The following is a 26,274-nucleotide window of genomic DNA, read 5'->3' as shown; positions in this document are numbered from 1 at the left end:
GTCTTCAAAGTATTGTGATGATATGCAGATATTATATAGACCCTATCATCACCCACCCATATGTGTAATGAGGCCAGCCCTGTGCGCGTGGTAAGTGTAGTATAAGCATATTTAGTATAAGTATAATTGGCTTGGTGGAGGTGTGAATGTGCTCTTGTTAAGCAGGATTAAGAAGCTGGGTCATTAAATGGATCTGTGCCGCTCCACACTGAACTGAACTCGACTACCACCATGTGGGACTGAGGGAATCCGAACTCACGCTGGCCCCGGACACACATCCCAAAGGTACATTCAAAGCTTTTGACCCTAACCCTCTGGACACCTTTGCATTATATTTTACACTGGGCTCCCCTCAGAAATCATCTACTGTGTCTAAAGTCAGAATATTTTGGAGGAAAAGTTGCAGACAGTTTTTATGTTGTGGAGATTTAGTGACAGATGGACAGTGTTATTGAACGGCTGCATATGAATGAGTTAAACATAGACTAATTGTGCCAATTCTGTTGAGAGCAAATGGTTTAGGAGTATCACACAGCTGGTCAGAGCGATGCAGCCGTCAGCTCTTCCTGTGTTGCATTGTGGTTCCACTGGGGTTAGACCAGGGCTCCAGCCCTGCAAAGGCTCTGCATTTCTCCACGCACTTGAGTCGCACGTTTGATGCATTTTCTTGTTGTTCAAAAGTGCCATAACCCATAATAATGCCACTGAGTCACTAACAGGTCAAATACACGCAAATATTTAGATTTTTTTTTTTGCCATAAAAAGTTACATAGAGCACCTGATTTGTTTCTAGTAACAGAATGTTATTTGTTTTATCCTCCTTCAGTTACAGAGTTATAGCTTTTGTTATACATTTGTGTGACTTCGCACACAATAATAAGCTTCTTCCGGGTCCAACTGAAAAAAACCACAACTTAATCTGAAATTCTGAAATAACAACAGATAAAATCCACCAAACTGTTTTACACCTAATTAGTATAATATATCTCACCATTTCTCCAGGGAAAAATGAAGATATTTTTATATTCAAATGAAGCTTGCATGGGAAAAATAATTTGACTATGAATGTCAGAAAAGCATTACTTCAGTAATCCAGAGTAAATGAAATGTTTCTGTGTGATCACATGTTTATAAGGAGTCTTGTAGTCGGCTCTACAGCAGGTTGAAATCAGCTGAATCCTGTTATAGTGAATAGGACTAAAGTTCAGTTGTACGTGAAGTGAAGCGCTGACATCATCACTTACCAAACGTGTTTAAATAGAAATAGAATCTCTTTTTTATAAACCAGTTTCCTGGGATTTCTGTAAAGTGACCCTGCAGAGACCCAACTTGCAGGGCCCTTAACCTCTTACCACCCGCCAAAACCAAATCCATTCTCTCCTCTATGCCATTGTCGTCACTTTTTATTTCCCTTATGTGTTTTTGTCACTTTTTAATTATTTTTTTGCTGCTCTTCTGTCACTTTTTTGCTGGATTTTTGTCTTTTTTCTGCTGGATTTTTGTCATTTTTTCTGCTGGATTTTTTTCCATTTTTTCTGCTGGATTTTTGTCATTTTTTTGCTGGATTTTTATCTTTTTTTGATGGGTTTATGTCACTTTTTTGTTGAGTTTTTGTCATTTTTGTCACTTCTTTTGGTCACTTTTTAGCTTTTTTTGTTGCGTTTACATCCTCATTTTCTTCTCGTTTTTTGCCTCCTGTTTTGAAGAAGCTTTTAGATTTGGAGAATTTGGAGAAAACATGTTCAGTGGGAGTTAAGAGGTTAATGCCTGTTTTTATAGCCGTTCTAAAAGATGTGAAGAAGGTTGGATTATAGCACAATGACTGAGGACTGATGTTGATCATTCCTCTTCAGTGTTTCAGACCCGAGGATGCCCACCCTGGCCCCGCCCATCCAGGTGCCACGCCCGTCCTACTCACAGGCACGGGAGAGCCTTGTGCGGGCCATCCCCCCCAGGCTGCTGTGTCTTCTGGCCTGCGGGGGGGTGGACTGCAGGTACGAGGGGCCCGAGTGCTGGAAGGACAACCAGCAGGCCATCAGGGGCCTCTTCTCTTCATGGTGAGGACGTCCCACACACGCTTGGACACAAACACCCTGTAACCCTGCGGTTCTCAAACTGTGGACGTGGCTTATTTAATGTAGCCATTATTTCACTTGTTTGTATTTCTGCTTAGACCATAGACTTAATAATGATAGAAGTCTTGCTCACTCCTCCCCTCTTTACATTACCCAATTTGTGTCATAGTCGTAATTTTTAAAGCCAGGTACATTGAAATATTACGTTTAAAGCACGACACTAAGCTGACCTCATTTTGTTCTTGCAGTTGTGAAGTTTGAGCCTTTAGCCTTGTGTGCAAACATTTGGCAAAAGTCCTTCCTCTTCCCAAACGGTTTCGATATTAACTATCGATATTACTGTGCTACTGAGATGTGCAGCGTGATATCAATCAGCCGTCTTAACCAAGCACATTTTCTGCAGTTTCAAGTTTACCCAAATCTAAGCGCTTCTTGAAAAAAGGCCAAACAAATTGTCAATGAGGCTGAAAACGGCATAAAAAGCATCAAAAGAGCGACAAAAAAAATGCAAAACAGGTGACAAGAAAGTGATGAAAAAGCAACAAAAACGCCAAACAAAAAACTGTGACCTTTTCCGCAGGGTCACTGATGACATCATAGCAATGGCGCGGCCGTCCAGGAACCTGATAGAGAGATACAACATCATCGACCAGTTCAGGAGGTAAGGCGTGCTGAAGATGGTCTGATTGTCACTGAGGGGTGATACTGTATATCACAATATTACATGATGCAATACTGACACTTTTTATTCACAGACTATCGATGAATGACATCCATGCTAATGAGGCCGCAGTGCTCCACTGACTATAGAGAGAACACAGTCAGGACAGTAGAGGGCAGCACTACAAGTTTATGCACTTGGTCTACCAAACACTGTCATTTAAAGGGACTATACGTTTAAAAGTTTAAAAATGTTAAAATTAAGTATTTTCCTCCCCCTACATGTTTCAACAATGTCCTAATGTGTAGAATGAGCCCAGACCTGTTCACCACAGCTGCCTCTAAAATCCTGCACTGTCACTCAAAAGGTGGTCATTCGGGTCCGAAGTGCCATCATGCATGAGCTTAAAGGAATAGGCCACCGTTTTTACATACTAAGATATGTTCTTACCTCACTTTAGACGTGTTAATATATCCCCGTCTGGTCTTTGTCCGTGCGCTCTGTCACGCAAACGGAGCACATACGCAGCCTCTCCCACATGTCATATAGCTCCGAAAAAGCTCACGATAGAAGCTACCAAGCTCTTCCACGTGTTCCCTATTTAAATAAAGTTACGTGAAGTGTTTTCATGCGAAGTATATTTACACAGAAATGTAGCATGTCGATTTTATAAGCAAATACAAAGGGGGACTATATTGTGAGGCGTAATGATACGAGGAGTAAAACGTCCGCGCAGTAACTCCTAAAGGTTATTGACGGAAGTGAGCGGGGGAAGTCTTTAGGAGTTACTGCGCGGACGTTTTGCTCCTCGTATCATTACGCCTCACAATATAGTCCCCCTTTTTATTTGCTTATAAAATCGACATGCTACATTTCTGGGTAAATATACTTCGCATGAAAACACTTCACGTAACTTTATTTAAATAGGGAACACGTGGAAGAGCTTGGTAGCTTCTATCGTGAGCTTTTTCGGAGCTATGTGACATGTGGGAGAGGCTGTGTATGTGCTCCGTTTGCGTGACAGAGCGCACGGACAAAGACCAGACGGGGATATATTAACTCAACTAAAGTGAGCTAAGAACATATCTTAGTATGTAAAAACGGTGGCCTATTCCTTTAATATAGAAGCTGCAGTTACACGTATGACCTGAGGTGGCAGTACTGAGTATAAAATGGCTAGCTTGCATCTAGCCCCTTTAAAGTCCTGTATCTATATTTGATATACATTACGAACAATGAAAGAGGAAGCCACTAAATTCAAATATTAGTTGTGATCCAAATTCTTAACTTTCCGAACATATTTGTAACATCCCAGCTCTTCACAGAGATGAGTTAATCTGCACTTATGACATTTCCTGGGTCACTGTCACAATAATTCTATGAAACTGTGGTTTCTTGTGTACTTTAAGTAAATGAAGTGATTTGGATCTTTTAATTTAAGAAAAAAGGAGAAAACATGTAAATAATGGATCATGATTATAAAGTTACAGTGCTTAAAAAGGTTAAGGTTGTAAGGTTGGTTCAGGTTGGCTATGCATCTATGACTTTGTTGTTAATATGCACATCACTACATAACAATGGTATTTCCTACCGCCTTGTTCCCAGGCAGAACATCAGGTCCATCATCAACATGCAGCTGCCTGGGGAGCACTCCCACTGCGGACCCCCCCTGGACCCCTGCAGCGGCTTCACCTACTCCCCCCAGACCTTCATGGACAGCGACAGTCAGAGCCTCACCAGTATTGCCTAATATAGTGTAGTCATGTTGCAAGTAGAGATGTGAAATGTTCCTCTCTTTTACACGTGTCTGCAGTTTACTTCTATAACTTCGGGATGCCAGACTTCGGCGTGTCCGCTCTGGTCAGCATCATCGACGGAGTCAAGGTCCTGGCCTTCGCCGTGAAAGAGGGGAGAGTGGCTGTGCACTGTCACGCCGGACTGGGCAGGACAGGTACGCCTCACCTTTAGTGGCTTTACTTAAAAGGTTTATGCATGACTTTTTCGAGGTGATGTTATATTAAACGATGTTATAAGGTTAAACCTGGAGTAGTATTTTGTTTCAGTCCACCTCCATGATGTTTCACTGTGTTTTACAGCCTGGGCTGCTTTACCCAATAATCCGGTCTGTGGCCAAACAGTCCTCATATTTGCTCATATCGTTGAACTTTTGCTTTGCCCATGCAGCTCTGGTCACAGTTGCACAAAAGTGCCCTCTGGTGGCCAAAAGTAAAAATATTTTTTCCCATCAAATCATTGAAATCAAACATACTATTTGGACATATACGTGATTTTGATTCATACTTAAAAAACATTCATGGTTAAAGGTTTTAAAGTAGTTGTAAAAGCCTGGATGAAGCTTACATGACCTTTAAGCTTTGTGAAAAATCCCCCCTCTACTCATCCTCCTTTTGGTACGTCCCTCCCAATCCTTTCCAAGCTGAGCCGTGCTATTTTGAAAGTGTACCACTGCACTGCTTTCCCTCATGGCCCACCATACCTCCACCCAAATGCAAACAATAACCCCCATCTATCCATAGCTGCATAAAACCATCAGTAAACACGTTTTAACCTGTTCTTAACCACAGTATCTACTGTGTTGGTGCTTCACCTGGAACCAGAGTGGGATTAGGATACACCGCTGAGCTAAAGATCTTTGTCACGCTTCAGTTAATGAAACCATTTCCGATCATAAAATGAGGATGACATTGGTAAAGGAAAGTGAAGATGGAACTTGAGACCTGTTGGGGACTGTCTGGACTAAATCTGAAACTTTAGGTCTGGGCTCAATCCTGTTCATTGTTCCTGATACAGAAAGGTCCAGCCTCCACATCAGCCACACAGAAACACATTTATAATAACAATTTTAACGGATTTAGTTTTTACGATTAATTAAAATAATAATAATAATAATAATAATAATAATTGTATAGCGCTTTTTTGGACACTCAAAGACGCTTTACATGTGGAATAAAAGTGGTAATTACACTGGTAATTCTAGGTACTTATCGTGGCACTTAAAGGATACTATAGTGAGAATTACAAGTTATGTACTTCTAGATTCAGTGGTAACTCTTAGTAATGAAGGTTGTACTTCTTGTTTTCCCTAATGCTACTTTATGTTGTTTTATAGTCACACAATTCCAGAAATTACGTCTGTTTGTAGAAGTACCATATTTACTACTTATGAATTGCTGCTGTAGTATTCTTGAATTACCTATAAGTACCACAGATGTATCACTGAAACTACTAGAAACCATAATTTAAAGTATCAAAGTACATAGAAGTATGACCTTCATTACTAAGAGTTACCACTGTATCTCGAGATACAGTGGTAACTCTGTGTCTCCCTGACCCCTAACCCTAATGACTAGTAACTATGACTTTTAGTACCACAATAATAACCTTGAATTATCACTGTAAATACTAGTATTTACCACTGTAATTACCACTGTAAGTACCACAGTAAGTACCAAGAAGAACCACTGTAATTACACTGTAAGTACCACTGTCATTACTAATAATTACCACTATAAGTACCACGGACTTGCCGGCCCGTAATGTAAAGTGTTACCGAAGTGTTGTTTTTTTTTAGGAAAAAGCTAGTTTGAACAGGTGGGTTTTGATACTGATTTGAAGGTTGGTAGTGAGTCTGTGTTTCTAATGGGCTGTGGGAGTGATTCCAGAGGGTGGGGGCGGCGATGGCAAAGGCTCGGTCTCCCAAGGTCCGGCGGTTGGTGCGGGTGATGGGAGTGAGGCGGTTATTAATTATTTACATTACTTTCATTAATTAATTACATAAGGTTTAGTGCGATTAAAAATATGAATCGAAATTAATCGCACTTACCTCTCGACACTTCAGTTTCTTCAAGTAAAGCCAAAAACAATTTGACTGTTCAACTTGTTTATTCACACAGTTATGCGCTGACATGAAGCTATTTAAAAAGATAATTTTCCAAAAAGTGTTTGAAATGTTCACACATCTCCACTTCAGATGAGTTCAAATGCCGGAAAATACAAAGAAGCATCTAAAATATACCTCTAAAAAAATATATACAACCCATAAATACATTTTGCTTAAATGTGATTAATTGCTTTCTATTAAATATTTTTCATACAATAAATGTTCCAAAAGTTACTTAGATAAGGATAATATGTTATCATTGTTCCAAATTGAGTTTGTGTACCAAAATATAGTCAGTAAGTGCTTTATTTGTCAGTGTACAATTGCATGTTGAAATGTGGTGAAGGAAACAGTGCAGCACCTCCTGAGTTTGTCCCTGTTTCAGAGCGTGGTGTCCTGCACTGGTCAGCTCCTCCTCCACCTCCTCCTTCCCCTTCCTCCTGCGCAGCTCCATCCGCTCCACAACAGTCTTTCACCTTCTTCTCTGCGTTTGTCCCTTCTTTGTCTCCTGTAGCGCCTCTTGTGACGCCTCCACTGTGCTGTCTTGGTGCCTCCTCAGTGTTTCAGAAGAAGTTTGTTGAAATGTGTAGGTCTCAGATGTCTTTAGCTCATAAGCTCGCTGTTTGTTTACTTTCATAAAAGCTGGGTCCTTCAAGGCTTGCACCGACTCTGCAGTAAACACCACTGAACCTCACAAAAACACAGCAGAGATGTACAAAAGTATCCAGTGAAACAATGTGGAACACAGAAACTCAAACTGCAGTTCACATGAAGAGGCCAAAACCCTTGTATTTGGCAGAGACAGGCTCCAGGCTATACCCTTCAGCAAAATGTGGCTTTTTTTTTAGCTGACTGAGCAAAACCAAAGTGATTTTTGTTTTGAGCACATGAAAAGGGTCCTAAATCAGCTCCAGAACAGTGTAATCAGAGGGGTGGGGGTGTCCTCTGTGTGCTTTGTCATGGCAGGCGTGCTGATCGCCTGTTACCTCATCTACACGCTGCGCATCAGCCCCAGTGAGGCGGTGCACCTCGTCAGGGCCAAGCGTCCGCGCTCCATCCAGACGCGGGTGCAGATCGGGCAGGTGTTCGACTTCGCCCGGCTCCTGGGCACTCAGCTGGTGCAGTACCCCGACCTCAGCCTCCGCCACGGGGCCCCCTTCACCCTTCAGCACTACCTCAACCGCCAGGCGCTGCTGCTGCACGGACAGGAGGCGCGCACGCTCCGCCACACGCCAAAGGTCAGTCACTGTCACCCCCTTTTGTACTAGTCAGTAGGGCTGAGTAATGTTTTTTTTTTTCCGATACCTGAACAATACCAATATTTGTCATATACAGTGCCTCTCGAAAGTATTCATACACCTTGAACTTTTGCACATTTTGTCATGTTTACAACCCTAAACATAAAGATTTTATTTTGATTTTTTTACTGAACGTTCACACACAAGTAGCAGACAACTGTGAAGTGAAAGCAAAATGATACATGATTCTGTTATTTTTTTTAAAATAGAAAAGTGAAAAGTGGGGCGTGCATAAGTATTCATACAGCATGAATGAATACTTTGTGGAACCCCCTTTTGCTATAATAACAGCAGCAAGTCTTTTGGGATCTGACTCTACAAGATTTGCACATGTAGAGACTGACATTTTATCCCATTCCTCTTTACAAAACAACTCCAGCTCTGTCAGATTAGAAGGAGAGCGTTTGTGAACAGCAGTTTTCAGATTTTCAATAGGATTTAGGTCAGGACTTTGACTGGGCCATTCTAACACATTAATATGTTTTTATTGAACCATTCCATTGTAGATTTATCTTTGTGTTTAGGGTCATTGTCCTGTTGGAAGGTGAATCTCCGCCCCAGCCTCAGTTCTCTTGCTGACTCCAGCAGGTTTTCCTCCAAAATGTCTCTGTATTTGGCTCCATTCATCTTCCCAACTATTCTCACAATCTCCCCAGTCCCCACTGAGGAAAAGCAGCCCCACAGCATGATGCTCCTCCCCGTATATTTGACACTGGGGATGGTGCACTCAGGACCATGAGCAGTGTCAGGTTTGCTCCATACATAACGTTTTGCATTTGGGCCAAAATGTTCAATTTTTGTCTCATCTGACCAAAGCTCCTTCGTCCACATGGAGCTGTGTCCTCCATATGACTTCTAGCAAGCTTCAAACAGGATTTCTTATGGCCTCCTTTCAATAATGGCTTTCTTCTTCCACTCGTCCATGAAGGCCAGATTTGTGTAGAGTACGACTTATAGTTGTCCCATGTACAGATTCCCCCAGCTCAGCGGCAGAACTTCACAGCTCCTCCAGAGTTATCTTGGGGCACTTGGTTGCATTTCTCACAAGTCCTCTCCTTGTTCAGTTTGTTAGTTTACGTGAACAGCCGTGTCTTGGTAAGTTGGCAGTGGTGCTTTGCTCTTTCCATTTCCGAATGATGGATTGAACAGTGCTCCGGGAGATGTTTAAATCTTGGGAAATCTTTGTATAACTTAAGGCTGCTTTAAACTTCTCCACAGCTTTATCCTTGACCTCTCTGGTGCTCCTTGGCCCTCATGATGTTGTTTAGTGACCAATACACTCCGACCACAGCTCTGAGGGCCTAAAAGAACAGCTGAAATTATACTGAGAGTAGATTACACACAGGTGGCCTCTATTTAACCGTTAGGCCAAGGTGTGAACATTCTGCAGTCATTAGGAATGTTATAAAGGCAATTTAATGCACTCAGAAAATACTGTATGAATACTTATGCACGCCCCACTTTTCACTTTTTTATTTTTTGAAAAATAACAGAATCATGTATCATTTTGCTTTCACTTCACAGTTGTCGGTTACTTGTGTGGGAACGTTCAGTATACAAATCAAAATAAAATCTTTATGTTTAGGGTTGTAAACATGACAAAATGTGCAAAAGTCCAAGGTGTATGAATACTTACGAGAGGCACTGTATAGTCCCATAAAACAGTTAAATTAACAGTTAATGTTAATTTATTCCTTTTCTTCCATTGAATTTCTTTTACATTATGTATCAACACTTTCCCTTTTGTCCCGGCGCTCTCCTCAGGTGCTGTACCTCCTATGCCTGCGCCTGTCCTGCTTAGCCCTGGACCTACCTGCTCCCCCGGAGGTCCAGGCTGAACTGGACAAGCGCTCGAGCATCAGAGCGCTGGGCCGGATGGTGCGGGACACCCTGGTCTCCCAACAGTTCCTGCCTCTGCTGCACGCGGCGCAGCTGCGCAGGGAGGCGGGGCAGGGGGCGGAGTCTGTGACCTCCTGGGATGAGCCGCTGGGGTTCCTGCAGAGGAAAAGAGAGGTCCTGCTGGACAAACGCAGCTACAGCGACTCGGACCTCAGCAAAATCACACTGGACGAGGTGGGATATTTTACTATACTCAGTGTACTGCTCTTTTTAATCTTCACTGCAAGGATTAGAGGGCACAGCGCTCTTTGTGGCTCCACAGTTTCTCCTGGGGGTGAACGACACTCAATATTCCCAGAGCTTCTAGGCCTATTTATTTATTTATGGACCTTTCCACAGAATTTGCAAATACATCAAATAGAAATATAGTGTTACAGCATTCCTGTACTTCACTCAATTTAGTTTATTTGCCATTTATAGTATACAGTGCGTTCCAAATGATTAAACAAATTGTATTTCAGTGTCAAAAAGGTAAAAAAAAAAAAGGTTTTCACTGAAACTCATGGATGGTGTTGTGTCTCGGGGCTCTTTGAATCACTGACATTAATCTTAGAGACCTGTGATGATTAGTTGTCCGGTTAAGCCCAGATAAGGGAAAAACTACTGAATTAAGCAGACTACCATTGTCAAGCAATATGGGAAAGAAAAAGGAACTCTGCTGATGAAAAGCGTGAAATAGTTGAATGCCTTGGTCTAGGTATGAAAACCTTCGATATTTCATGAAAGATGAAGCCTGATCATTGTACTGATTTGTGGCTGATTCAGAGCACACTCGGGTTTGTGCAGATAAAGGCACAATGAGGACGGTTTCTGCTAGACAAATACATCAGATGAATAGAACTGCTGCTACAAAGCAGCAGACAGGTATTTGAAGCTGCTGGTGCCTCTGGAGTCTCCCGAACATCAAGGTGTAGGACCCTCCAGAGGCTGCAGTTGTGTATAAACCTTCTATCCGGCCTCCCCTAAACTGTTCATTAAAGCTGAAGCAGAAACGGCTGCAGTGGCTCAGAAATACATGAAAACTCATTTTCAAACAGCCTTGTTCACTGATGAGGCCGTTTAACCCTGGATGGTCAGATGGATGGAGTAGTGGATAGTTGGTGAATGGTCACAATATCCCAACAAGGCTGTGACGTCAGTAAAGAGGGGGCGGAGTCATGTTTTGGGCCAGAATCATGGGGAGAGAGCTGGTCGGCCCCTTCAGGCCCTTTTAGGATCCCTGAAGGTGTGAAAATTACCTATATAAAATATGTGGAGTTTCTGACTGACCACTTTCTTCTATAGTACAAAAAGAAGAGCCGTGTTTTCCTGAACAAAATCATCTTCATGCATGACAACGCACCATGTCCTGCTGTAAAGAATACCTCTGCATCATTGGCTGTTATGGGCATAAAAGGAGAGAAACTCATGATGTGGACCCCCTCCTCCCCTGACCTCAACCCTATTGAGAACCTTTGGAGCCTCAACAAAAAAAACTTTTATGTGGCTGGGAGGCAGTTTTCATCCAAACAGCTGCTCTGGGATATTCTAACATCGTTCAAAGAAATCAAAGCAGAAACTCGCCAAAAACTCTCAAATTTAATGGATTTAAGACTTTTGAAGCTGCTATCACACATGTTTTTGATTGAAGTAGCTTTTGATTTCAGTAACTATGACCTCCTAATGCAACAAATTCAACAAATGACCATTTTCAGTTAATTACAAGCTTTAAAGAGTTTTGAAACGATTGTTGCATAATAATTTGGAACAGTAGATTTTGAGTTTTTTTTTTACTATATATATATATATATATATATATATATATATATATATATATATATATATATATATATATTATTTTTATTTTTTTAAATACTGTTATCATTGGGAGGTTTTTTCAACCACATTCAAATGATCCTCTAACAGACTTGAATATTATGCTGGCTCAAAATCAAAAAGAAAAATGTAATTTGCATAATAATTTGGAATGTGGTGTAAAACCACTTTGGAAAAAAAAGTGCATACAAATGAAAGTGCTTGTTTAGAGTCATCACGTCGTGTGGAAAGAAACTGTTCAAATGCAGATCAGTAGAACATTTGATCGAGCTTTTCCCTGAAGGAAACTTTTCAAACGTGGCCCTTGCAGCGCAGCCTGAGGCGTCATTAGCATTTTGCAAAGCCCGATCTAAGAGTCGAGCTTTGGCTGTGGCTCCAGGAGCGACAAAGTGCAGCCACTTTGTTCAAAACATTCTTTTCTTTCAGAGTGAGATCTACCAAACCACACAGTAAAACAACTGGTTCTGACACTCTCAATTACACAATATTAGATGTTTTAAAGGATCTTCGTATTTTGAGTACATTCTTGAAGCTTGTGTTAAAAAAACAAGGTGCTGTCTGTGCTATCAAGTAGTTTCAGTTCAAGTCATGAGAAAGAGTTAAGCAAAAGAATTTACATCTGCAAATCAGAGTCGTGGATAGTAACAGGCAACAGATTCCTTTTGTGATGAAACATCAAGTATTGTTTGCATGTTTTGTTTTACAAAAAACAACTTGCTATGAGGGTGAGTACACATAAAACATTGTTTTTGCATATTATTGTTAAAGCATAGTACTTGTCATTAAAGAGTAAAGTTATATAGAAAATGTTTGTGATTTTTAGACACTAACCCAGCGGTTCTACTACAGTACTGTATCTACTGCTTTAGTCTTATGTGTCTTAGTGTCTTCCCTCAGGACTCTACAACAGTGAGCGTCAGTCGGAGGCAGGATCTGAACCGCTGTGAACAAGGGCTGTAATCACTAAGCCGCTGGCAGCTCTTATGGATATTACGAATGATGTTTCTTTCCCCCGTCCCTTCCTCAGGACATGGAGCTGAGCCCGTACTTCACAGCTGCTGTGGGCCATGAGAGAAGCTTTTGTTTCCAGGAGCTCAGACCTCACAAACCCACCAGGACTTCTCCGCAGCAACCTCCACGAGCGTGTCCCAGGAGAGCCAAGTGCTCCACCAAGAGGGCCCTTCCCAAGTTAACCTCCACCTCTCAGGTGCTGTTAACACCATCAGCCAATGACTGTATTAGAGAGGAGCACACTTTCTAAGGGTGATAGTTTTTGTGTTTTTTATAATAATTACCACGATAATTAAAAAATATCAGTGATGGCAAAAAAAAAAAAACAGTGCTCCGGAGCTTGTATGGCTCTTCCTGCTTGAAATTTCTCTTTGTTACATGACTGTGTTGGTGCTTCACTGTGTTTATGAGAAGTTGCATTAATAACGATTGTCCACAAGAGGTCACTGTTCAAACAGAATGAACAGAACAGCTAGACTTTTTTTTGCCAGGAAAGCCTGAAGTGTCACAAGGCTTCTCTCGGCCATCACTAAATAATACCCACACTAAGTATTATCATAGTTTACAAGCCTTTTCATGGTTTAGCACCAAAGTACATCTGACATGTTACAGCCGTATGGACCATCTCGGGTTCATATGGCTCGTGGTCTCCTGGTGGTTCCCAGAGTCAGGACTAAACACGCTGAGGCTAAAGCTAAACTCTGGAAAAGTCCTCATGAGGATTAAATCCAGGCTGAAAACAGTTGTTTTACCCGTGCATAGACAACTGAAACTATTTTATCTGCACTCGTTGCTTTCACTGTAATTACATTTGATATTGATGTTTTATGGATTGATTTGATCTGCTTCTTGTCATTTGATTCAACTGTGAAGCACTTTGAATTGCCTTGTGTATGAATTGTGCTACAAATAAACTTGCCTTGCCAACAAAGTGGCATTGAAATTAAGAATTGAACCTGAAACGTGACCTGGAATGTTCCTCGGCGTTGCTTTAAGCAGTCTCTTCATTCCCAGATGTGCAGGACCCCTCAGAACCCGGGCCCCAGTGCAGTGAGCCGTGCGGTGGCCAAGGCCATGGCAGACCCAGGCCCTCTGGGAGAGAGCGTCCTACAGAGGTCAGCCCTGCTGCAGGTGAGCCACACACTGAGGACTTTAGATCCTGTAGAGCGTGAGCGTGAACTCCTGGTCTTGTTCTTGGGTCCAGGAGGAGCTGAACAGCAGTGATTGTGGATGGGCCTTGCTGGTCACCGAGTCAGACCCTCACGTACTCAGCTGTCTGCTCTGGACATGGATGGACAGGTTAAGGGTGAGAGGCACCAGGTTCACACTGGTATATTGTCAAAAGTTCTACATTAGAACCAGGTTATTGTGCTTTAATTAGACAACACATCTCAGGGTCAGGAAAGCTCAACACAATGTGCTCGAGCTCTAGAGTCGCATTTACTCAAGTAACAGTAACATTACTTTAAAAGCATTTTACTCAAGTAAAAAGTAGTGGCCAAATAATAACTCAAGTAAGAGCAAAAAGTACTTGGAGAAACTGTTACTTGAGTTAATAATAATAATAATAATAATTAATGTGTTGTCTCCAGGAGCCCATATTACCGGCTGATGACGTGGCCAGACTGTGCAGTAAGAGCGCCCTCTGTGAGCTGAAGGAGGTACATGTGCCGTCTGTAATGATCTGTAATGATGAATGAAAGGCTGAGGTGCTTGTGTTCCCAGGCTCAGAGACACACTCTCCTGTGTCTGCTGCGCTGTGTGGGGACAGTGTCCTCACTGTGTCCACACCGAGAGGACGCTCTGCTGCAGCGGCTGCTCCGAGCTGTCACCAGGGTACGACCCACACACCAGTGTCAAAGAGAATCCAAGGCTTCCATGGGGTCTTTATTATGTTATCATATTATGTTATTCGGGCCTTCAATGGCATTAACAAGTGCTAGATTGGTCCAGAGGGATTTACATACAGTAGTGACCGAGCGGCTCTTTTGAATGGCCGTGAACGGTTCGAACCAGATCTCAATTGTTTGTTTTTCCAACGAACAAACACAAGAATCCGCCCCAACGACCGAGCAGGCCACACAAGCCTTTTGCTCTAAAGTCAAAGCTAAACGCACTAAAAATGATTTGTCAGACACTTCCAGCCATTAGTTGTGGTGCAAGATTTGATTCACAAATTAAAACATTCTATTAAAAAGAGCCAGTCTTTTGAACGGCTCTTTGAAATGAACAGATGCAGAGCACACATCTGTGTTCTACCTAATACGCAAATAATGCAGGATAGAAGAAGATCGCATTTTTTGCTGCATCAACGTACACCTTGCTGAGAATTGAAATGATTTTACTCTCTAACCCTCAGTTCAAGCAGTTTGTTGAACACAATCTCTAACCAGACTGATATATTACAAATATATTGAGCTGATGAATGACCTTTCCTCTCCTCAGACTCCTCTGGAAGACATGAAGGCAGCAGACGTTCTGATGAGTGTCTTCAGGTCTGCGTTCAGAGAAACCTTCCACAACTGCAGGAACCTCACCAGAGCCTGAAGAGCGTATTCTGTATATGTTGCAGGTTTTCCTTCTTATTGCATGAGTGTTTATGTTTTAGACCTGTCTGGTTCTGATAAAAAAAATGTTCAAATAATCCATGGGTCGTCCTGTTAATTATTAGGGCTACACTTTTCTGTTCCTACATCATTTTATTAGTGATATTATTAGTGATTGCAGTATGCGGTTAGTAGGCTACACATGATAAATGTTTTCATCAGGGACTTTAATAAGTCGTTGACTTTTAGTTACTATATCAGACAAAGTAGGTCTGATGAAGGGGTGTAGCCATAGGGTTCAGGTACTCAAGAAGAGCTCAAAGTAGATCACGGGGCGTGTCCAGAGGTACAGTAGCCAAAATGTTTGCTCAAGGAAGAGTAAAATTGCCTTGAAAAGATTTTACTGAGTGAAGTAGAAGTAAAAATGAATGGGCCAAATATTCTATATTATATCTAGTATTATGAGTAATTGAGTAACTGTTTGAGTGAAATTACGCCACAGATTGTGTAAAACAAAACATAAAATCATGTGGACTTTTAGATATTTACAAACAAAATGGCAGAAAATACAGAAAAAAAACAACCATTTTAAAGAATAAGGTGCACGAGACAAACTACATCTACTTTAAATGTCAAAATGAAGCTTAAATATTTACTTACAGTGGAAAATATCACACTTATTTTTACTCAAGTAGAGGTTAAAAGTACCGCATGATAAAACTACTCTAATGTACCAATGCGTAAGAACATGTACCTACATACACAATGGAATAATGTGTATTAGTACTTAGGAAATACATCATGTAATAAGACATAAAACTCTTAGGGGTAGGGTTTACGGTTAGGGTTAGAGTGTGTTAAATGTTTTATTACATTCTGTACCTCCAAACGACCTATACACATCCTTCCATTGTGTATCTAACACATAGGTACACGTTATTACACATTGTTACATAGCACATTACATTGTACTAAATGTGGCAGGTACAATGCATCAAGGGTAGTGTAAAATAAAGTGTTGCCGGAGGATTTGTTGGAACGGGTAGGGAGGATTGCCTGGGACACACAACTTGACACTATGTAGTAAAACTAGAGGGCTCATGAAAAAAAAAAGTTACATTTGCTTGCTCAGCTGTTGATGATATAAACCATCATCATTATGATAAATATTGTTAAAATGATGATTCATTATCACTTTATAACAAAATGTTATTGTTGAGACCTTTTAGTAATTTCTAATGTTATTGCTGTGTGTATCCAGTCCACCAGGAGGCGCTGTTGGCAAAAGTCCCCATTCAGACAGTTCAGACCGCGGGTGAAGAAGCCGTTGCGTGGAAACCAGTCAAACTATGACGGAACGTGTTTGTGCTTTTCACGCGGCTTCTGTTCCAGAGTCGTGTTGACTGGATGTGACTTTTATCTACACAGAGCATCTTAAATCATCGTCTGTGGACAAAAGGAGCGCTGATGTCGTTCATTGGCTTCACGCTAAGGGCCGGAGCCGGGTATTTAAGGCTAGCAACCCGTTAGCATTAGCATCCCTCAGCTGTCTCCGACCAAAGCAACATAGAAGTGAGGGATTCATTTCACTTAAAGCACAAGGCGTCCGGCTTTTCCCTCATGTTAAACATTTGCTAATAAACGCGGAGGTGAAGGAGATATGGCTTACTTATGTTTTTTTATTCGATTGCTGCCGGTGTTAGCCATTTAACATTAGTTAGCTAACGCATAATACAGCAGCCAGATTACAGAGTTTGTAGTTTTGTCAGATTGAAAACCAAAAACGGATTCCCAAAAGCTGTGACCATGGCCAGAGATGAATGCAGTCACCCAGATCTGGACCCAAACAAATACGACGCAGCTGAAGCAGTGAAGATCATCTGTTTAGGAGACAGCGCCGTGGGCAAATCCAAGTGAGTGCTAACGGGATTCACGTAGAGCCGAAGCAATAACTCAAATCATTAATCCATTTCTTTTTATTTGTTGTCTGTTGTTTTCTAGGCTTATGGAGAGATTTCTTCTGGACGAATAGTATCCTTAAAAACATGTTGAAATACGAGACCATTCAACTGTTTAATGTTTTTGAGTGAGATGGTTTCTGCTGAGGATGAGAGGATACAGATGATTTAGGCTAAAGCTGCAGCAGGTCGCCAAATTATCGTTATTGTAATTGTGGCTTCAATTGTTCAATTCACGATATTTCGCAAAAATGATTGGTATCACAGCAACACAAACATAAAACACACACTAAAACTTCAATATAATATGCAAAAGTTTATCTTTTATCCTGATTTTACTGATTGTCTTCCATTTTAGCCGTGATATGGTATTATATGAATTTATTGGGTAAAATGTATACATGTAAAAAAAATATGCCATGGATAACACAAAGTATAAATACTTATTTCCAATCTGGTCCCCGACATTGCCTTTGTCCTGAATCCTGATTGAGTTTTCTTTAAAAAGACACAATTTGATGATGGCAACAAATTGTTAAGTTAAAGCATATTGTTATCAAATATTGCTTGAATACTGAATAGTTTTCAAGGGTGTAGTTTCTCGATTGAGGTCGAGAAGCCAGCTACACAATATTAAGGCTTTGAAGTAATTTAACAATATTATATGTATATATACAACAACAATGTGAATCAACAATTGAAAATCGCCCCTCGTGTACGCTGTAGTGGGGCTGTCAAAGCTGCAACAAATGATAATGTCTCTAAGAGGTCTAAGCTTTAAAGTCGCTAACCCTGTAATTTAAAGCAAATATGTTCAGAAATTCCCCCAAAAAATCACATAGCTCCAGTCTATAGCACACTACAATGATGACCAAACCTTCTGTTGGTCTGTAAATGCAGTAAATTAGAATAACTGCCTTGTATAAAATTGCTCTTTCAAAATGGCTGTAGGGAATGTCTTGAAATAGGCCTCTGTCTCTTTAAGAACCTCTGACCCTTTCCGACACGCCCCCTCCACACGCTGTCTGTGGCATCAGCGGGGAGGGGGTTCTGCTGAGGAGCAGTGGTTGGTTACTCGGCTGGTGACGAAAGCTCGGCGGCGTCTCCAGGAGGTGGGGGCGTTCCTAGGAGGACTCAGGCAAACCTATCCCTAAAATGGCTGCCATCAGAGCTTTTACAGATTACTCAAAAATACGTGAATGTGCCGAGGCAACACTTCAGGCATGTTTTTAATGAGGGAATGACATAATAACATGATGTAATTTTGCATAATACCCCCACTTTAATTAAAATGTGCACTGTTCCAGCTTAAACATCTTACTTTTAATGTGACCCAACTCACCCTTTAGAGTCTTTATTTATAACATATTTTTCACTATTGTTGTATCTGAAATCACTCTATCATGCATTCTGATCGGTGCCCCCTGGTGGTAGTAATTTTCCTTTAAAGTAATAAGTAAAAGTGAACTGCTTTGTTGTGGAAATGGAGCATGTGCCTGAAATAAAAGCGATCTTGCTCATTGTTCAGGGATGCCGTCAGACTGTGGGTTTAGCTCGTGCTCCTTAACTCATTTCTCCAGTCGACCGCAGCAGATGTCCACCTTTGCTCTGACGCTTTACAAACACAAGGCCACCGTGGGAAACAAGACAGTCCTCGTCGGCAAGTATTCCACCAGCACACTGCTCTTCTTAATCCTACTGCTACTACAAGCTGCTTAGTTCTACACATTTCCACAGATTTCTGGGACACGGCGGGCCAGGAGAGGTTTCAGAGCATGCATCCGTCATACTATCACAAAGCGCACGCCTGTATCATGGTAAGAAATACGGCATGTCCTCCTGCCAGAGATAAGAGGGAGATAAACCCTTTTAGATCATTGTAGAATTTTCTAACCAAGACAGACAAAATGTTTGAAATGATTCCCAAATAACTGCAAAGAGTATAATACCCCCTCATATATTTAACTCCCGCCTTAAGCCGAGTACATTTACCCAAATCTATAAGGTCACAGCCTATAGGTCAGTGTCACGCATAGGCCGTAAAAAATAACTGACAGCTCCTCCTCCCTCCTCCCCGTTTGCCATAATAACTACGTTCGAAAGGGAAATCATGGCCGATTTACAGACTCCTCCTACCCAGCTCTGGGCAAAAAGGGCATAAGGGCGGGATCTTCACTGTAGACTCGGCCCTTGCGGAGCACGTAGTTCAGTTGTAGCCACGCCCGTGCCATTAGCTCTAATGGCCTGTCAATCAAAGTCCAGCCCTCATTAGTATTTCTAAAATGTCCCTTACGAAAACCAGTGCAAGGCTTTCCAATGGGAGACTAGCGGCCATATGGAAGTACTACAGCAATGGTGGAGCAATGGCGGCCCCTAGTGTCGTCGTCACAAAGCAGAGCCGCCAGCAGCCATTGGTGTAACGCCACATTGGAAAGCTTTGACCTACAAAACTCATCTAAATGGAGATTTTTCATTGCGTTTTCGTCACATTTTTTTTAATTTTTTGCTATCGCTTTTTTGTTGGATTTACGTCAAGTCTTTTTTACCGTTTTAGAAGGCTTTTAGAAGGATTTGGGAAAAGCCAAACTGAAGAGGGGGTGAAGAGGTCAATTGTATTGTGTGGGATCTGGCCAACCAAAACACGGGGCTTTGACGGAAAAAACGAAACTTTTACGTCATGTAATCCGCCACAATCCAGACTGTGACTGAAGACCACCGCTGTAGCCACTACAGTGAAATTTAATAGTTAAACCTTCGTTGATTTGTGCTGCCAGAGAAGACACTAAATCGTCTCTTCCATTAGAACAGAATAGACATTTGACATTGTTTTGTCAATATTTCATTCCCAGACATGAGATAGTCACGTTTAATCAACTACTGATTGCTATTATAATTTTGATACAGTTTATGTGATGTAAAAGTTGTTTATTTTCACATTGTTTGCTCTGAATCTCAAAGATGATCGAATCCAATGTTTCTGTTGAGCCCAATATTACCACAGGCTGCACTATATTACTCCTGTCAAATATCATTCTGTTGGCCTTTTCAGTCTCTCTTCTGCTATTGCTTTAGATATGTGTACCTGCTGTGGTTACACTCATATTTCACAGTCTCTCCATTGATTTGTCTTTGCTGCGTTTTGGGCCAAGTATATTAAAAGACATTCCTTACTCCTCCCCATTTACATTTATTACTCCATTCGAGACTCCATGATGCTGCCTGGTCTTCTCCTACAGGGCATGTTCCAAAAAAACAGGAAACACCGCCCCCTTGAGGCGGTCCGAGCGGCAACAAGCCTCCACAGTGCTCTTGGGCCTGTCACTCGAAGCCCAAAGCTCAAACTTGGAAAAGAAATAAAACAAAAAACAGTATTTTATACTATCACAGGAATAAACTGTATTTTTAGAAACATAAGTCTTTGGAGCCATGACCAGAGTGAACCTGGCCCCTCATCAAACTCACCTTAAATATAAAGTTATCAGTAAAGTCAATCAGTTTGTGCTATTATTGTATTTGAGATATGAATACTTGTCTGAAATATGGCTTGTGTATGATCTTTGCAGGTGTTTGACGTCCAGAGGAAGATCACATACAAAAACCTGAGCTCCTGGTATAAGGAGCTGCGGGAGTACAGGCCGGAGATCCCCTGCTGTGTAGTGGCCAATAAGATCGATGGTGAGTGGAGTGGGCTTTGGTCACGCTGTGATAACGTCTCTTTAATGGCGACTTCTATGTTTTGCAGCGGACATGAAGGCAACTCAGCGAAGCTTCAACTTTGCAAAGAAATATGTGCTGCCTTTCTACTTTGTGTCGGCTGCAGACGGGACCAACGTGGTCAAGGTTTGTGAACGTTTATTATGTGATCGTTTGCCTTTTCTTTCTTGCCCATTATTAACACCACATTACAACATTTCACCCTATAAGTAGAATAAAACACAGAAAGGTATTTCATAATTACACACTTTTGATACAGGGCCGTGTGCGTGGCCGAACCAAAGCACAAGAACAGAGCGAGTCCTCCAGTGTCTGTAACGGCAGTATGAACTCATGAGTTTGTTGGCCTTTTTTTTTGTTGAGTTTTTGAGTAGGGGGCATCAGTGTAATAATCAAGCTCAACTTTAACATGTGAGAGCATTAGTTATGCACATTCACCAGGACCTGCACCTCTGGCCACACGTCCTCCAGGTGTTGACATAAAACCATTCAGTAGAGGCTCCTCAGTGCTTTAAGGAACGGCAGGTGCAGTTGTCTTCAGTTACGCTGCGAGGGCCTTAAGGGAACAGGCCAGCGCTTTTCCATACTGAGATATGTTCTTACCTGAGCTTAGACGAGTTGATGCGTACCTGTCTGGTCTTTGTGCGTGCCCTCAGTCACGCAAAACGACCAAAGATCAGCATTTGCATTAGCATTTGGCCTCTCCCAGCAAATTCCCATGACTCCAAGCGCGGGTGAAGTTGGAAGCGACCAAGCTCTTCCAGAATGGAAAAACGGCCTGTTCCTTTAAAGGAACAGGCCGTTTTAATGTTATTATATCATTCCCTCATTAAAAACATGCCTGAAGTGTTGCCTTGGCACATTCACGTATGTTTGAGTTATCTGTAAAAACTCTGATGGCAGCCATTTTAGGGATACGTTTGCCTGAGTTCTCCTAGGAACGCCCCCACCTCCTGGAGACGCCTCCGAGCTTTCGTCACCAGCCGAGTAACCAACCACTGCTCCTCAGCAGAGCCCCCTCCCCACTGATGCCACAGACAGCGTGTGGAGGGGGCGTGTCGGAAAGGGTCAGAGGTTCTTAAAGAGACAGAGGCCTATTTCAAGACATTCAATACAGCCATTTTGAGAGAGCAATTTTATACAAGGCAGTTATTCTAATTTACTGCATTAACAGACCAACAGAAGGTTGCGTCATCATTGTAGTGTGATATAGACTGGTGCTATGTGATTGAAAAAAGCATAATACCCCCTCTTTAAGATCTCCTGTAGTGTGCAGTAGTGAGCAGATAGTTGGACCCTGAGATTCTCGCCTCCTGCCCCTGACTGAGCAGTTCCCCTGGTTCGGATGAGAGTAAAAGCAGCCCACAAGCCTCAGAAGGAGGTTACAGAGCTGGGCGAGGCTTGCGTTAAGTGATGCGGGTATGTGGCAAAAGTATTCTACCGTCAGAGCAAAATAAACCAATCAAGGAAAACATTTCATTCACAACTTTGCGCTCAGTGAAGTGGTATAAACCACAGAAACAGGTTCTCGCTGCAGCAGCTGTCGAGGCGAACAGCCGCGAAAAGAACTCAAGCGAGTGACTGGAGCATGTTCAAGCGACAAATTAGAAGCGTGTGCCGGATGTCACCTCTGTTCATTCATTGCACACCCTCCGCAACCATGACACCCCAGCGCCAGTCCTATGTTCTCAATTATCTACTTGTACTGACCTTATAAAGGCTTTAACTGCACAAGCCATAAGGAGCACATGTGTTACTGCTGCATTTTCATTCACTCGTTGAACATTGTTTTGGCAGATGTTTCGGGAGACCATCAAAAGAGCAGTGGAGTACAAACAGAACCCGACAGACTTTATGGATGAGGTGCTGCAAGAACTGGAGGTAACGTTGCTATCGCATTCTAAAGAGCCTACAGTTTAAAACGTCTCATTACTCGGTCTATCGTCACAAAACAAAAACGGAGTGTTTCAAAGTGGAGGCATTATTTCGTGTGTTTGAGATTTTGTTCCAAATAGCAGCATGAAGCCCAACTCCCTCTAATTAGGGCTTGGTGGGGGACAGGTGCTGGGATAGATACAGGCGGCTCATATGTTGGAAGCAGCCAGAGGGAACACCAACAAAGAGAATCCAATTTCTCCACCATTACTTTTACAAATGCTGTATTCTGAATCTATTTTTATGCTAAATAAAGATCCAGAGACACGGAGAGGAGCAAAGTGGTCCAACAGCCACATGCTAATTATGACGCTAGGGTTGGCTTCATGCTACATAATGCTAACATTAGCTACAAATGCCTTTTTTCCCCCCTGCTTCTACTGGACTGTTTACTGTGAGAAAAAAAACGTCATATGGACCCATTTTTGTTACTTGACTTTGTATTTGATAATAAATAAGCTTGAAGAGTGAAAAAAAAATGTGGTTCCTCAGCTAGACCACGTTGCTGTCTGTATCTTTTAGGGCAGTTGGACCCATAGAAATAAAAAGGTGAAGCAGCGTTGGATCCTAATGCATGTGGGCCGCTAGCCTCCTCAATATTTTTCCTACAGCCGTTAGCATTAGCCGCCTAACAGATTCCAGATGTTTTCAGCTGTTGTCAACACATCGACCATATTTCGGTCAAAGCCTACTTAGAAATCCTTAATAGATACTAATTAGCACATTAAAGCTAAATGCTAACTCAAATTCAGTTCAGTTCTTTAAGTGGGGTCAGATACACATCCAGTGGCCACAAATTATCATCGTATGTCATAAAGAAACCACAGAAATGATATAAAGGCCATAAAAAGGACAAAACATACCTTCCCATTCCTTAGTATGGACGCCAGGCTTCCCTATTCATTTGTTTGGGGGATGGAACGTTCCATTTAAATCAGGTCCGGCAGCCGTTGGCTAAACACATGTGTGGATTTGTAGAAACAGGTTCAAGGCATTTCTGTGATTTTTATAGTTGGACCATGGATCTATTCAGGTTTTAGTCATGGGCACCATGGCAACCCAAAGGATGGGCTCATTCTGCTTTCCGATTGGACCATTTTTACATGGTGTGAAATTCTTTTGGAAATGTGCATAAATTATCATCAATGAAACCAAAATGTTGAAATTGAAGATGTAGGTCATGTTTGGAATATTTACTCACCGGTGTCGGGTTACACATTCATTTCCAAATGGTTCGATTCACCCTAAAACAGGTGTTGATCTTGTTTTGCAGAACTTTGACTTGGACCGGACTGGGGAGGATTCCGAAGGAGACGATTAGAAATCCTACGAAGTACTTGATATATCGTACTGTACGTGTACCTCTAAATTATTTTTGTTAAGCCTCATATGTACATGTCGTGAACGCGCGCTGTGAATAGATTTGTAATACTTTATGTGACATTGTATTGTACTTTATATTGTGACTTAGTTTACTCGGAAAGGCCAGAGTGACTTAGTGTATAATGTGAACAAAGGAAAAGGGGGCGTGGGTGAAGTCGGCTCACGAGCGCCATTTGAGTCAAAGGCTGATGTAGCGTGAGGCCATCATGTCCCTGTCCCGTCAGGAAAACACGGAGAAGTCGCAGAAAAACGCACATTTGTCGTCGATAAACGGAATCATGAGGACTTTTTCTGAAACATAATGTCAGGACAGGAATAAAACGCTGCACAAAGTGAGGTTGACTCTGGAGCCGCTTCTTTTCATTATAAATTTATTACAGAATAAACATATCTCTGCGGTGGACAGATCCTGGGCTCCATCTCAGGGCCTGCCCCGGCCCCCGCGGCCCGTCAGCTGCACCGGTGAGCACTAGGTAGCTTGTCACTTTTATTTGTACCCCAGTCGGAGTAGTTCTGGAGGGGTTGCTAAGAGACCAGTGGTTCCCAACCTGGGGGGGGGGGGGGGGGATTTGAGCAAATGAATTGTAAAAAAATGAACACTTCTGATTGTGAAGAGGCAGAGGTGCACAAAACACTCTCATTTTATTTGTCTGACATAAATGCTTATTCTAGGCTCTCGGTCGTCCAGGAAATGGACATTGTGATAAGACGTCTTTTGACATATCGCACTGCAAAAAGTAATCTTGAAATGAATTGTAATGTAATTTTGTCCTTGAGTCTAATTTCAAGTAATGTCAGGTCAATGTCAGGTGGACGTGTCCTGCACATGAAGCTTAAAAATAGCCTTAATTTTTTTTTTTGTAGCCCCAGCTTTGATATTTTACGCTTAATAATTTGAGTAATTTTTAGTCATAGTTTTAGTCTCATGAAATACTTTCAATTTAGTTTTAGTCCAATTTTAGTCGTCGAAAATATCCTTTCGACTAAAATTAAGACTAAATATTTTAGTTGACGAAATGAACACTGCTCTGTAACGGTAACCGTGAAATGCTGGGGCTCCTCCTGCTGGCAGTTATAGGAATAACTTTCTAAAAAACTAATTTGATAATGTTGAATTATGGGTTTTATGTGTAATGAGTGTAATCAGGAAGTACAGAACGAGGAGCTGACACCGTAGAAGAAAAAAAAAAACAGCTAAATGTAACACCTTTGTCCGAGGATTAACTAAAAAATGCCTGAATGTTGAGAAAGACAACTCAAAGTGAACTAGTTATATTTACAAGAGGTTTATTTCAAGTAAATTACGCTGTTTTTATTAATCTAGTTTTGAAAGCAATGATTTTCTTTATCTTAATTTAAGTGTAAATATCTTGCCTGAGGGACAGATTTCTTGATGTTTGACTCTCAGGTCAAGGACAAATTTACTTATTTGAGAAAATTTGACTTCCATCAAGATGTTTTGCAGTGCGACGGGACTGGGTTGACGGCGTCGAGGACATTTTGCTTCTATCTACTGAAGATCGAAATGAAGCGAACAAATCCCAGTCCGGTGGGGGCAGGGGGGCTGTGAGGGAGGGTTGGGACCCGCTGGCTCAGGACCCGCCCCGTGGGACTGACTGTGGCCCATGATTAGAGGCAGAGGAGGCCACGGCTGAGATGGGCCAGCGATGCATCCACCAGTCTAAACTTCACAGTGCAAACAAGGAGAAAACCAACAATAACTCAACTCAAAGCCGATTCATGATAAGAGCACTGGTTTCAGTGTGGGTTAAAAAGGTTACACTGCTCCCTGCACAACGCAGATTGTGCTTTGTTTGATTAGAAAAGAAGTTGGATGAGGCGTACGCCGCAGTCTCTGCTCTGACCTGTAGGTGACGTCAGCGGTCGCTCCTGTGTGGACAGACCCTTCTTTTCTTTGTGGGTTCATTGGTGGTTAACAGGACCCCTTTATCACAGTAAAAATCAATAGTGGAGCAGATTAAGCCCATCGTTCACTTTGGTAATATCAACACATTTAGTACAAAGGTTGAAGAGAATCTTATATTTCAGCTAGCCACTGAAAATGATTAAATGTTTTA

General features: G+C 41.9%; 2 protein-coding genes across 2 annotated transcripts; both read left to right on the top strand.

The window, feature by feature from the left end:
- Window positions 1–1,869: 1,869 nt before the first annotated feature.
- On the top strand, window positions 1,870–15,207 carry LOC306971337 (protein tyrosine phosphatase domain-containing protein 1; the record flags this gene model as incomplete). The annotated part of the gene is made up of 12 exons (XM_079567577.1): window positions 1,870–2,057; window positions 2,656–2,736; window positions 4,342–4,460; window positions 4,550–4,687; window positions 7,604–7,875; window positions 9,700–10,008; window positions 12,677–12,856; window positions 13,675–13,791; window positions 13,865–13,966; window positions 14,253–14,321; window positions 14,386–14,496; window positions 15,106–15,207. 12 exons carry the CDS (start codon window positions 1,870–1,872, stop codon window positions 15,205–15,207), a joined length of 1,788 nt encoding a protein of 595 aa, XP_079423703.1.
- Window positions 15,208–16,515: 1,308 nt separating this feature from the next.
- rabl2 (RAB, member of RAS oncogene family-like 2) lies at window positions 16,516–24,327 on the top strand. Its single transcript, XM_079567222.1, has 8 exons — window positions 16,516–17,119; window positions 17,208–17,237; window positions 18,745–18,824; window positions 18,902–18,981; window positions 20,728–20,839; window positions 20,907–21,004; window positions 22,676–22,759; window positions 24,087–24,327. The coding sequence occupies exons 1-8, from the start codon at window positions 17,013–17,015 to the stop codon at window positions 24,132–24,134; spliced, it is 639 nt and encodes a 212-aa protein (XP_079423348.1). The 5' UTR covers window positions 16,516–17,012; the 3' UTR covers window positions 24,135–24,327.
- The last annotated feature ends 1,947 nt before the right edge of the window (window positions 24,328–26,274 follow it).

Source organism: Gobius niger (assembly GCF_951799975.1).
Source record: "Gobius niger genome assembly, chromosome: 12".
Lineage (NCBI taxonomy): Eukaryota > Metazoa > Chordata > Actinopteri > Gobiiformes > Gobiidae > Gobius > Gobius niger.
Note: the sequence above shows the minus strand (reverse complement) of the source record. Positions and strands in the feature narration are given on the sequence as shown.